The sequence below is a fragment of the Oncorhynchus gorbuscha genome, linkage group LG18 (assembly GCF_021184085.1).
Source record: "Oncorhynchus gorbuscha isolate QuinsamMale2020 ecotype Even-year linkage group LG18, OgorEven_v1.0, whole genome shotgun sequence".
NCBI classification, from domain to species: Eukaryota; Metazoa; Chordata; class Actinopteri; order Salmoniformes; family Salmonidae; genus Oncorhynchus; species Oncorhynchus gorbuscha.
In genome coordinates this window covers 41,092,652-41,106,694 of record NC_060190.1, presented here as the reverse complement: position 1 = coordinate 41,106,694, position 14,043 = coordinate 41,092,652, and the positions used below count along the sequence as shown (strand labels likewise).

The 14,043-nt window shown below is 41.5% G+C and overlaps 2 protein-coding genes across 4 annotated transcripts in view; both read left to right on the top strand.

Annotated features, from left to right (window-relative positions):
* The first annotated feature begins 978 nt into the window (after positions 1 to 978).
* On the top strand, positions 979 to 8,447 carry LOC124003744 (phospholipase DDHD2-like). Of its 3 annotated transcripts, none has more exons than XM_046312289.1 (18): positions 979 to 1,217; positions 1,523 to 1,599; positions 1,729 to 1,886; positions 2,234 to 2,430; positions 2,834 to 2,923; positions 3,092 to 3,215; positions 3,489 to 3,578; positions 3,802 to 3,943; positions 4,109 to 4,317; positions 4,615 to 4,676; positions 4,789 to 4,917; positions 5,138 to 5,227; positions 5,498 to 5,644; positions 6,098 to 6,253; positions 6,350 to 6,455; positions 6,690 to 6,839; positions 7,564 to 7,723; positions 7,830 to 8,447. In XM_046312289.1, the coding sequence occupies exons 3-18, from the start codon at positions 1,757 to 1,759 to the stop codon at positions 7,894 to 7,896; spliced, it is 2,049 nt and encodes a 682-aa protein (XP_046168245.1). In that variant the 5' UTR covers positions 979 to 1,217; positions 1,523 to 1,599; positions 1,729 to 1,756; the 3' UTR covers positions 7,897 to 8,447. The 3 variants fall into 3 exon arrangements, with proteins under 3 accessions (XP_046168245.1, XP_046168246.1, XP_046168244.1); XM_046312290.1 differs by having other exon boundaries at positions 1,523 to 1,603; positions 5,501 to 5,644; XM_046312288.1 differs by having other exon boundaries at positions 1,523 to 1,603.
* Positions 8,448 to 8,796: 349 nt separating this feature from the next.
* The window catches only part of LOC124002887 (transforming acidic coiled-coil-containing protein 1-like), a 44,574-nt gene continuing 39,327 nt past the window's right edge, over positions 8,797 to 14,043 (top strand). Inside the window, exon 1 of the mRNA XM_046310695.1 lies at positions 8,797 to 8,943. The gene's annotated coding sequence lies outside the window, so the exon portion shown is untranslated. The remainder of the gene's footprint in view (positions 8,944 to 14,043) is intronic.

Below are 14,043 nucleotides of genomic sequence, written 5' to 3'. Positions count from 1 at the left end.
CAGTGGATAGCGCGCCGGAACTCGGGCTCAAAGTTCGAGGGTTCGAGACCTGCTCCCTGCTGTTTCATTACAGTATGATATTTAGTTTCGTATGTATTAATTGGGAATTACAATGTTATTGATGCGGCGTTGGTTGAAGAGACCAGACAACTCCGTGTCGGCTTTTCAGGATGTTTAAAAGAAAAGCACAAACATAAACATTCTCTTAGACATGTATATGGGCTATCAGTAAGTAGATATGAGCTTTTCATGTAAAAGCAAACTTATCTTAGTTCTTCAAAATGTCAATAATTTGTGAAATTGTTTATTGCCTTAAGTTGTCTATAGGAGGGGAGAGACTGCAAGTCAACAAAGACTTTATGGTCTCACCCCTAACCATCAACAACAAGTAGTCCACTCTCCTAACTTAATCTGTGCAGTCTATTGCAAGAGGTAAAGACAGGGTTGCATTTCTAGATGCTAAATAATATCAATGTTTCTAATCTGGTGATTCCATGTCTATGCACAGTATGCCACACAGGTGGAACATTGTCCTATGTAAGAGATGATTAATGGAAAGCAGAACCCACTGACCCCTTGTCTGAAATGACCAGGACCATTCAGTTGGCAAGCACCTTTTACACTTTACTCCAACATGTGTGTTGTACATCTGATTTAGATTTGACTACCGTGTAGATGTGGACTGACTGAAGTTAAAGTGTCAAAGACGGACATTAATGCTTATCTTTATGTGATAAAGCGATAGTCATGTAAAACTTTGCATGTGTTTCCATTCCCCACTCTAGGCTTGGAACCAAATTAGCAAATTATTATTAATGAGTTAAAACACAATTGTTAGAGAGATTTGGGTACTTTCTCTCTTCTGTGATTATAGCCTCCAGGCCTACTGTTGTGTTGCTATTTCCCCACACCTCTTCATCGTGATTGGAATTGACCTTTGATCCCACTCTGAGTCACTAAACCAGTGAAGTCATTCAGAACACATGAGTGTTGAGACAAGCTTGCAAAGTGTGAAGTCAATCAGAGGACATTCCCCCTTGTTGGAAAACTTAACAAACTGTGCTGTTTTTGTTGTTGCCTTCAACAATATCTAAATGCTTTTGGATTTGGATATATTCCAAGGACGTCTATTTGAAACTTTCAACAGAGAGATCCACTCAGGAGGAACCGCCATATTTGATGGAGTCCCATACTATAACATTAGCTGTACATTGAAGGTATGTAGCTATTTCTGATGCCAGCTCTCTACTTTTAAAGAATGTGAGTTTCAATAGTATGAGAGGAATTCACGATATTCACTCCTAGCAAACATTCCCAGTCTGTTAAGAGATGGTATGTTTTTACTCAGCACCGTCTATCCACGGATAGGACAGAAACATGTGCTTGCTATGTTTCTTGTATTTCAAGGATACAAAATATCCAATTGCCAGCTCTTAGCTAGCATCTAAAACAATGATATCTTCCCTGAAACTTAGCATCAGATGAATGTGTAAATATTAGAAATGCTGTTTGTGCCTCCCAGGTGGTCCGTTAAAGCTGCCTGGGTGATCAACCCGAGCCTCTCAAATTACCCCTCCATCCTCATACAGTAGCCAGACAGTAGGTGAGCTTCTCTCTTTATCTCTTTCTATATTTATTTGATTTAAAAGCAGACGACACATATGAATGTTCCCTATAGAGGAAATCTAAGAATTCTGTTCTCTTCTATTCACTTCCACTTTTTCCTAGCTTCTCTTATCTAGCTGCCGTGAGCGGTATGATAGAAGGTGTATATGAGCCGGTGGAGCACCATTGGTTCCACTGCGAGCAGCAGGTGGACTGTAAAGACTCCTGGTTTCCTTTCAGCAGGGAGGACTCACCAAGGCTGGAAGAGGCACACAAACATGGCATGAGACAATTCATCTTACTTTTACAAATAATACAAATAGTTATTTTATTGTTGCCCCTTCGCACTATAGCACCATATTATGTGGGATGTATTACCCCGAAACAAGAATATAGTTACACTGAAATTAAGGACTATCTAGGCAAGTAATGTTTTCATTGTTATTAATTATAACTTGTTACCATACTATGGAATTACAACTTTTGCTGTAATGTGGAGTGTTATGGTTTTGTTAATTTGGACTGTGCTGTTCAATCAGACATGGGATGTAATGAGTGATCCCTGATGATAATAGCAATGATAAAGATGACTATAACCATATCATAATTGTGGGTTTGCTCCTAACAGGGGAGACCCGTGGGGTGGAGGAGATTGTGGTAGCCACAGAGGGTAGGCGTTTCGATGTGAGGCTGAAGGAGAGGCGGCGTTACGCGGTGTACTGGGAGCAGCCCCCCTCGGAGGTCAGGCGCTGCTCCTGGTTCCACAAAGGAGACAAGGATATCTCCTACACCCCTTACCCAGAGCACACCAGTCTCATTCTGGAGGTAGGACACAGTCTGAAACGACAACGTGTTCCCTATATAGTATACAGGGCCTGGACAATAGAAGTGCACTATATAGGTGCCATATCGGACACACACAAATGCCAATCATTACAAATTGATACAATATCTACCTTGATACCTTGGTGTTTATCTTTGTACCATAGTTTTGCGGGCCCAGTATTTACTTCTTTCTACCGTCTGAAAGGGGTATACTGCGGATTGGTAATGACCTTGTTAATCTGTCAATCAAAGCTTGGTAATATTGTCAATAACATATACAGTATGACTGACCGGGTTTGAACCTTGGTCAACCACATAACCCAATACTTATGTTACCTCCCGGGGCTAATGCCTGGAGTGCAGGAGACCAGGGTCTGTTACATTTGCATCACTGTATTCACAGGAGGCTTACATGATATCAGTGACGCTGAATGACTGGACGAGGAAGTTAGAATTCCCCACTGGAGAAACGGTGGTGTTGCACAGCCGTATGGTATGACCCCCTCTCCCATCCATAACTGATATGTACAGAAGCACAGTATATCTTAGTGACATTATCTTACTGTCACTAGTACCTGCATGGTTTGTCTGTAGAGATGCAAATATTGGACTGTGAAATAAAATGCAACAAAGTTTCTATTCCTTGCTCTGTCTCCATTAGCTTATGACACAGCAACAGACAATCCCCTCGAAGTACTGGATAAGCTTCCCCTCTGCCTCTGAGCAAAGTCGACCCAGGACTGTCAAAAGGGGGCTGGATGGTATTTCAATAGAGATACCTGAAGGTAAAGCCCACAAATATATAGGCCTACATCTTCACAATGGGCTTTGATTTCTACACCTCTGTGTGAGGTTGTCACACCTGTACTGTACTTCTATTTGTGTTTCATGCAAACAGTACTGGGAATTGGCCTGAACAATGGATATTGCATTGTTTACAGAGTTTACTCAAGTTGTGGAGCATCCAATGCATTGGACCATGTGTACGTTGGTATTTACATGACACCAAATTACAATTCCTTACACAGTAGACCCTATTTATGTTGTTGGTCATTCAGGAGAGCCTTACCAAGTCGACCACCTTGTCTTCATGGTACATGGCGTTGGACCGGCCTGTGACATCCAGCTGCGTGGGGTCGTTGAATGTGGTGTGTATAACCTTTGACCCCTACCTCTAAAACTTTACCTGCACTCTGCTTTTTCCCTTTTTCACAATTCATTTTTTTCTCACAGACATTCCCATACATTGATTAATGCAGACGTGATAGGTTAAGATGACCATATTACTTGAAACAAAAGGCCTACCAGTTAACTGTACCAACATGCCAAAGCATATCATAAACATACTAAAGCACTCTCTACCGCCTGTAGTGAATGATTTCCGCGATGCTTCACTCAGCCTGCTGAGCAGTCACTTCAAGCAGAGCCAAGATGGCACCCACATGGGCCGCGTGGAGTTCATTCCAATCAACTGGCACCGGGTGCTGCATGGGGACGCCACTGGGGTGGATGAGTAAGGCCTTGGACTGTTCCATCATTTGGCTTTGAGTGCTGTTTTTGTGTTGTTTGTTGTTTAAATCGTCTGTTATCTGGGTTTTCTGGTTTCTCACACAAAAGAATGGCACGCACACAAACACACACACTAATACAATCATTCTTAACCTCCTCTTACCAACAGGGATATCCAGAGGATCACACTGCCCAGCATCAGTCGTCTGCGTCAGTTCAGCAACGGCACGGTGCTGGACCTGTTCTTCTACAACAGCCCCACCTACTGCAAGACCATCATAGACACCGTGGCCTCAGAGATCAACCGCCTCCACCACATATTCCTTCAGCGCCACCCACAATTCACTGGTGCAGTGTCACTGACTGGACACAGTCTGGGTCAGTACCTCATAGACCTCTCCTAACCTTTTCTTCTGACTTTATTAGGAAAAACTGCACTCTTCAGCTGTCCCCATAGGGGAACCCTTTTTGGTTACCAGGTAGAACTCTTTTGGGATATGTGTAGAACCCTCTGTAAAGAGTTCTACCTGGAACCAAAAAGGGTTCTTCAAAGGGTTCTCCTATGGGGAGAGCTGAATAACCCTTTTTAGTTCCAGATAGTACCTTTTTTTCTAGGAGTGTAGTATTAATAACCATTATAGTAATTCATATTCTTTATTAATATGACTTTTCTAGGTTCTCTGATCCTCTTTGACCTTCTGACAAATCAAGAAATACATAACACAGATGAAAAGATAGTAAGTAGTAGGCAACTGACAAAATGTACAGCTACATTTTGGCCATGGCCACAACCACCAGCATTTTTATTCTGATTAGCTCAATGTTGAGCCTATATGTCTTCTGCTTCAGAGTAGCGTCAGCAGCCCAAGTAAAGCAACCTCCATTAACTTTGAGAGCTTTGAGGAAACACTTAGGAATTTCGGATTGGGCAAGTTCTTCCAAATGCTTACAAAGGAGCAAATGGACTTAGAATCACTGGTAAGTGTGTGTGTGTGTGTGTGTGTGTGTGTGTGTGTGTGTGTGTGTGTGTGTGTGTGTGTGTGTGTGTGTGTGTGTGTGTGTGTGTGTGTGTGTGTGTGTGTGTGTGTGTGTGTGTGTGTGTGTGTGTGTGTGTGTGTGTGTGTGTGTGTGTGTGTGTGTGTGTGTGTGTGTGTGTGTGTGACTTTCTAACTGTGTGTGTCCTCTGTCTATTGACTAGACTCTCTGTTCGGAGACAGACTTGAAGGACTTGGGAATACCCTTGGGGCCTCGCAAGAAGATCATGTGCTTGTTGAAGAGATGGAGAGAGGTATGAAATCCTATCCACTTCCAAATGGTACCATTCATTGTCAAACATAGCCATCATGTGAAATTTTCCCCAAGCTTCTTTGATCTGACATTCCAGTCTATTGGATCTATTGTACGTAGCTTCCTATCCGTCTGTAGTCTTAACCCTGACGATATTCCATCATAACTGTTTGTAAATGGGCTGCAAAGCTTGAACCAGCAGCCTGATGAAGTTATATGGTTTAGATTGTTATTGGAGCTATCTAATCTATACATCCATCCTTCGGCCCAGAAGCAGCAATCTAGGACAGGAATGTCCCAGCCAGTTCCTGGCGTTCCAGGTGTGTATTCCCAGGTCCAAGAACAACCAACGCTCCTCTCAGACGCCCCCTCCACCAGCCCAGTGGATTACAAGTACTTTGACATTGGCATTGGCCAGGTAAACAAACAACAACAGTGACTGCATACTGTAACATGTACACATGCACATACAGTGGAGCGAGAGAGAGCAATGCCATGGTGCACATATCTGCACATTTGTGAAGTAGTACACAATTTTTGGGGACCTCTTATGGTGAGCACAACTTTCAGAATTACTGGCTAAAAAGTATACATTATTTTGTGTACAAAACCCAGTGAACAGATGATTTAAACAACAAACAACACAAAAACAGCACTCTTAGCCAAATTATGGATTAAAGAGAATATATTTAATAGAATGTCTTGATGCAGTTATTACAACTGAAAATCTAAATGAATTATATAAAATGTTAAAATGTTGGTGAGTTTTGATATCCATGCTTAGTTCCAGAAAGTGAAGAAATATATCAGAATTTATACCTGGAGCATACTGAATTAGTATTAATCATGTACCCCTGCCCTTCCTGCCCAGGTGTCCATTGTGTACCCTCAGCTGGCCTTCCAGCCACAGGCCTTCTTTGCCTTGGGTTCTCCTATAGGGATGTTCCTAACGGTGCGCGGCCTGAAGAGGATCGACCCCAAATACAGCCTCCCCACCTGCAAGAGCTTCTACAACATCTTCCATCCAGTATGTTTATGGATCATATGTTAGTAAAAATGCTTATTGGAGCTAAAGTCAATGAATATTCATAATGACCTGACAATGTGTTTTTCCTCCTTGCAGTTTGACCCGGTGGCCTTCAGGATTGAGCCCATGGTGGTGACTCCAGGGGTGGACCTGCCCCCAATGCTAATACCACATCACAAGGGCAGGAAGAGGATGCATCTCGGTGAGACCTGAGGCGTGAAGCTTTGATCTGAACATTACAGAAACATTTCAAGATATGGTAGCCCCACATGTCATGAGCTTTTTGTTAAGACCCTAAGCCAGCATTACTAAAGCTCTGACCTGCCTGATCATTTAAAACACTGACCTACATCGTTGCTATCCAATGAGCGTGTGGAAACTTTTATTCACCTTGTACTCCCATGCAGTGACCCTGTGTTGACATTGTGTCCCCCAGAGCTGAAAGACAGCTTGAAGCGAGTCAGCTCAGATCTGCTGCTCTCCATCAGTACTCTGCGTGATGTGTGGCAAAACCTCACCACTCTACCAGTCAACACACTGCCCCCAGTGGCCACCACAGCTGCACTGCCACATCAGGAGTCAGAAGGTGAGAGACTGGTCTCATTTATTTATTACTTTAGTTCGCTCATTAATTTATTCACTCATTTATTAGGAACCATGTGCAATGGTTTTCCATACATGCATTACTTTATTCTTCATATTCCCTAAAACAAATTCCACTGTTGTTACTCTAGTAATTACAGCATTACTAAACAGGTAGGCCTTTAAATAATATAATAATAATATATGCCATTTAGCAGACGCTTTTATCCAAAGCGACTTACAGTCATGTGTGCATACATTGGTCCCATTGGTCCCAGGAATCGAACCCACTACCCTGGCGTTACAAGCGCCATGCTCTACCAAAGCAACTTAATGTTATATTATTATTTTTTCGGTGTAATTTGTCCTTTGTGTGACATGTTTTTGTATGTACTATGAGTATTATCATGTCACCACTGCCTGCAACCAAATGTCCCTTTATTTTTTATTTGACCTTTTATTAATACAGGTTTTTCTCATTGAGATAACATCTCTTTTCCAAGAGAGACCTGGTCCAATAGCAGCAGGGGGAAAAATGTTTCAGACAAAACAACTTACATACACTAACACAATGTTAAACAAAACTATAAACACACATACTGCACAACAATTACAAATTAAGTTAAAGACACGAAAGTCTTGACTAAAAACAGCTGTCCTAAAGACAAAAAGGAGACAATAACATTTGAACTGTGTTAGCGGAATGTTCCATCAATACTCTTTTCCAGGTAGTAGGGCCCAAAACGGTACCGTCTCACCTACAGAGATGAAGAATATCAGTTTTGGAATGTTGAATGGTGGACGTCGGTTTGATTACGTCCTTCAAGAGAAACCCCTAGAGAGCTTCAATGAGTATCTGTTTGCCATCCAGAGCCATCTCTGCTACTGGTAATAACAACTGAGCTAGTGTTGACTCTGACTCATGCTGTATTGAACAAGCTTACATGTTTTCTTTAGCTTTCTGCAGTATCTCATGTTTTCTTGTGTGTTTCAGGGATTCTGAGGATACCGTGTTGCTGCTTTTGAGAGAAATCTATGAGGGGAAGGGAATCCTTCTCTAGCTTCTCCAAATGTCCATGTAAAGCAGGGGTGGGCAATTCCAGTCCTCGAGGGCCTGATCAGTGTCACAGTTTTGCCCCAGCTAACACACCTGACTCCAATAAACACTGAATCATGATATTCGGTTTAGAATGCGATTTGATTAGTCAGCTGTGTTTGCTAGGGATGGAGAAAAAGTGTGAGGCCGATCAGGCCCAGGAGGAGTGGAGTTGCCCATCCCTGATGTAAAGAATGGATCTTTTGAGTTGTGTATCTACTAGAGGAGACTCTGGATGCATCACATTTTTATGGCTTCATTTGTATTTATTTTTCTGTCAAGTGTATTGAGGCTTCTGGTAAATGCACTTTGAATAAATGGTGATTTTTAATCTGAATTGTGATTTGATCTGGAGATGGCAAATTTACATAAACTGTTACTTTTAACTAATGCACTGTTTGCATAAGAATGCATTTAAAATGTACTGTAGGATTATGGGCTTGTTCTAATTTGTTTACAAATATGGAAACTGTGACCAACTTTTAATTAAAGCTGCTATTCTGCTTATTCCCACTTTTTGCTGGACCATGTCCTAGTTGCAATTTAGCACGTGTGTGTGTGTGTGTCTGTTTACTTTCAGCAAATTATGAACAACAGAAATAAATCCTGCAAGGATTTGACTGTTTTCTGCAGCCAATAGGCTTATCTAATAGCTACTGTAGACTCCATGCCACACTGTTGCCTATTTAGCCTTGTTCTCCAAAGAGAGGTGACCACTCATTGTGTTCCTATCTGTAAGATTCATGTCGTACATTAACCGACTGTGTCTTTAAGTCACATTCCTGGCACATAGCCGCCAGAAAGTTAATTTCCCATTTATCCGCGTCACCCACCGCGTGGAATATACGCCACAGGGCAGTTCTCTTTGAAGAACGCGTTGGGACATTGGACTGCCCATCACTTCGTGCTTTGCAAGGAACGTTTTCATAGTGAAGAAAATAACTTCATAACACCATCTTTGACGTCTCTTGAAAGTTGGGTTGCGGATTTATCCGGTAAATTCACTGGAAAGGTAGGACATTTAACTTTTGGACTATTGGCTATAATCGCCAGCTCCGTGTTGACTGTTTTTGCCTGTAAAAATGTAAAGCGCTATACTGTTAGATCGATAGTGATACCGTGTTATGTATCGTGATGGTATCTACTAAAATGTAAGATCACGTAACACATTTGGAATATTAATTATATTACATTTTGAAGTATAATTTTGCTTTAAAAGTTATTTAACTCACTTTGGCACAAGATCATGGGCGACATGACAATACTTGCATGTTATGTTGAAAGTCACACAGCGTATTTGCAGATACCAAAGACTAGGCTATAACGTAAACTCGTACATCGCCTTGGTCCGTACAATTGCCCTTATTTTAGCGCCCCAAAAACGTAATACTTCCAGATCAACTGTAATGTCAATCGCATTGTAAAGCACAATTTCTCCCCTTTCCAACAGAATCAATTACATGACCTAAACGCTGCCCGTTTCTGCATAATTCAAGCAGGCAATGAGCCCCATCGGGTCTTTTTAAAAATGGCGGGTGGTGAAGCGAAACTAATGCGTGATAGTGAGAAGGGGAGATGTGGGAAAATTGCTTTTTTTCACTCGATTTGTCCAACTTATCACCTTATCGCCTCTAAAATGTAAATAAAACACTATAAAGAGTTTATATAATGTGTCATTACATACCTATTTGAAGGTTTGTGTCGAACTCGAGGATGCTAAAGTGACCTTAGAAGTAAACAGCAGCTTGTAGAATGATGAATGCTTGCAGTGATGACGCAAAAAATGACTAGGTATCCCCCCCTTACCCCTGTCACTGTCAATTTCTTGTTTTTAAAGGATGAGAGAAGTGTCACACCTGGTGGAGAGAGATTGTAAGACAGAGATAGTTGCTTTATGCGTGCTGTATGTTACGACATGACACGTCAAGATGTAACGGAGGGTCCGTTTTTTCAACTTTTCTCCAATACTATAGAGCCATTACCATGTCGATCAACGCTTGAATAGAAACCTAGTTCACACCCCCCGATTTTTAAGTCAACACAGTCACTACAGTTCTCTTTGTAGCCTCGTTTGAATGTTGCATCATTTGTACAGAATGGGGTGAGTTTACGTTAATCGCAATATCTACTTATAGAGTAACGTTCCATGAGAGCAATTCATTTTTAAAATGTGATTTGAAACCATAGTCTCATCTGTTCAAGTTTGAATCATACATGGACTCACACAGGCCCTGTAGTTTCTTGTTGGATATATAGTTGTGTTTTATTGAAAGTAGGCTATTATGACCATGTAAAGTCAGTTAGCATAAGATCACACAAGTTGGCCAGTCATGACTGTTCATTTGTTGTGTCATGATTATAACAGTTCTTTTGTAGCCCATATAACATAGGTTCAAGTAAGGTGCAACCACATAGGGGAATCAATGGAGCAAATGCATCACGTTACATTTTCACATGCAAATATCTTATTATTTCGATAATATATAGGTTATCAGTAGTCCCCGAGGAATGAGCCTCAATGAGAGCAAAATATGTCTTCCACTGAATCATTCTTCTTTTTGTAGCCTGTCCATTCTGCTTGAATCAAATGTAAATCCTAATTTTCCAAAACTCTGCATTAACTGTCTAGATGGGGGTTCTGGCTAGGGAGGATTACTATTCAAGCATTTATCCTTTTAATGACTTTCTTTCACTCTTACAGTGTGAGAGTCTGGCTATGTTATAAGCTCTTTAACTCTGGAAACAACTAGCTGAGCTGACACCACAGCCGGTGTCGTGGATCATGTGTGAGCACTGCTAGTTTGTACTTTTTCATGCCCGTAAGCCTGTTGTTTTAGACTTTTCTAACACGTGTTTGTATTGTGTTTATGTAAGTCTTATTCAACCATGGGATAATTCATCCCTGCTCTAATTAAACACACTTGAAATGCTTTCCTTTATTTGGATGAAAAAGGAAGGCTGTGAAATGAAAAAGTCTGAACCAGATTTTTGTGGGGACAACCCATTATTTACCTAACACCATTAGTTCATGTTTGAGTGCAGTGGCTTAGGTTTCTGCAGGATAGGTTTGATTGAATTCTAGGCTAACACAGCCAGGCTGCACTGTTTCAATCCTGCTAGTAAGAAAAACCCATCTGACTGAAAGGTGACTTCATGTAAGAGCAGGTAGCTTGAGATTCTTTGAAGTATGGGGGCTAATAAGAGGACTGGAGGATAGACTGATAATGTCACTCTATCTGAACAATGTAGAGGGGTTCTATAAACCTGGGTTTTGGTCAAGGATTTCACTTTGGCGTGTACACACGCACGCACTCACAACACAACCGTGTATTTGCTTTTCTCAAAATGTGATTCTCACATAGTTTGATTAATCATTCGATTTATTGTGGATATTGTCTATCAACAGGAAATTCTTTCCACAGATTTTCCACTTGTTGACCAATGACCAACGTTCCAGTAGCCAACACAAGGCAAGGCTCAACCGTACACACACAGCACTATACATAAGGCAATGTATGAGTCTGTCTGAAGTGAACAGGGTGCTACTCAGGGCTTACACACGCTCACACACACTCACATACACTGACACACACACACACAATCCTTCAACGCTCACAAAAACAGCGTATATCCCAGAAAGAGCACAGCTCAGACGGAGGGTCAAAAACTGACAACCAGCGTGCTGGAACGTTCATTTCCTTCCATGTGTTTTCTTTCAGTTACATGACTGAATGAAAACGGGTGAGGAACTCATAGAAACAATACATTTTGGCTTACTGGTTGCCTCGAACTTGCATTCACATTGCATCATGTGCTGTAGTGTTTTTGGCATTTCTGAGGCCCTCCGAGCTGGAAGGAAGATGAGGTCACTCTCAGACACACCCCAGGCAGAGGCTGAGGCTCAGCTGAACAGGAAGTGGGGGTTAAATTGGCAGGAGCAGCCAACATATGGCTGTGTCTGAAAATGTTACTAAATGCCAAAGCTTTTCTTCCTCCGTCATTTTCTTTCTGAATTCCTATCAAAGCTCATTGAAGGAGGTCAGAGGGGGGATCCTCTCCTCCAATGGGCTTTGAGAGGAATTGAGGAAACATGGCTGGAGGAAGTAAGGATTTGACGGCACATAATAGTTTTAGGTACAGCCCCAGTCCGCTCTTTCACATGTGGAATGGAAGCAAGCTGCGGTTTCTGGGAATCAAAAGAAATTCCCACAAATGTTCCCATTTTGGAGAACTGGAATGTAGAAGTTATCTTGGGAGGGGGAAGGAATCCCATTTAATGTAATCCATTTATATTGAGCTCATGAGGCCTACCCTGTTGAGTAACACTAGGGGATAACAATGGATTATGTGATCACTATTATAAAAGAATCATTGTAATATGTGAGCAGGCAGTATTAGAAAAGGGAGCTACAGGGAGAGATTCCCAGACTACCATGACCCTGCCATTTATAGACTTGTGGTTTGTGGAAGGGACTTCAGGAGCGTGTTGTTTTTAAGTGTTTCCCCTAGCAGTTTGGCTGCGCTGATGTGGGTGAGTTATCATTTGTTGAGTAGGAAGTGCTAGGGAGACGTTGAATCAACACTGTGCTGTTTCACATCCACGCATTGCTCATGGTCCCCTGCCTCGCAATGGAAATGCTGAGTAAGACTGCACTGTCACTGCCCCTGGCCAGGATGTACTGTAGGCCTACACCAGATGTGTCTGGTCTGTGTGTGAGGTTGCCTAGTAACCTCCCCATCATAACACCTTTAAACGCGTACGGAATGGATTTGGATCCCTTTAACATGATGTCACACTAGACCCACACTAGTGGTCATTATTAGTTCCATCGTGGCAAATAGGCCGACTGTATGAGTAGGGGAGTCTACGTCCCTAAAAGCAAGTACACTATAAAGTGTAAAAAACGTTCTGTAATTAACATGTTGAAGATCTTGATGACAAACCTTGGGAAATCATGGCATGCCTGTAACAACTACCAACAATGTTTGAACGGAGCTGAAGGTTGGGGCTAATAACAACAAGATAACTCATGTAAAACATACTGTGTCTGTAAAAAAGTGCATAGGTTCTGAACTTTTTTGAAAGAGCACAGTTTGAAAGATATGACAAATAGAAATCAAAATGGATGGACATCATAAATATATGGGAGGGGTAGAGGAAAGACAAGAGTTAAAAACAAACAAAATAAAACGATTGTAAAATAGACTGTGTCCATAACTGTATATAGACCCAAAAAACAATGGCATTTATCTTAGTTTACCACTAGATGTCAGGCTGTTCATTCATACGTAGTCTTTGCTGACATTTCTTGTCAACCTGTTTAATGCCGCTATATGTAATAACACAGTCCCGAACTGATTACGATAAAATAACGATTCACTAAATCGATTCTCAAATGGATGGATGGATAAAAAGTTTAAGCAAATTCATTTCAAGCAGTGTTTGATTTGATGTTCTTAAACATGTAACTGAACGTGAAAATGATCTATGAAGATCATTGAGCTTCTTTGAAAATAATTCTAATTGTTCTGTGAAAGCAAGGTGGCGAGGTGGCAATGCCATGCCGTGTGCTAAAAGGCTATCTTTGTCATCGGTATTGGGACGAACTGCACAGACAAATAGTCCTCCTACCATGATGTTATTATTGGTCAATGAAGATGCGTTCTTCTTCTTACTGTATCTCTGATAGGTAGTGTCTATAGGAAACATGGTTAGGTATGTCTGTAGCAGAGATTTTATACCTTTAATGGCTAGCTATGCATCTTTAGTATGCAATCCGTACAGTAGAGATGGCTAGGTGTGTGTGTGCGTGTGTGTGTGATAGAGACGTGTCTGGTATTTATGACTACAATGTGACAGTGACCTCACTTTGACCTTTGTTATTATGCACAGGTCACCGGAGCAGCATTGTGGCAGTGTTGTTACAGTGCTAAGGAAATCGTGCTAATGTTGTCAGGGATTGATATTAAGGTCTGAAAGGTCATTTTTGGGTTGCCCGATGATCATGATTGTTTGCACGAAAATACAAAGTAGCTGGAAGACGACCAGACTTACTTCATCTTGGTTGTTATCGGTAAACAAAAAATCACAGACCCAATGGGGCAAACACGG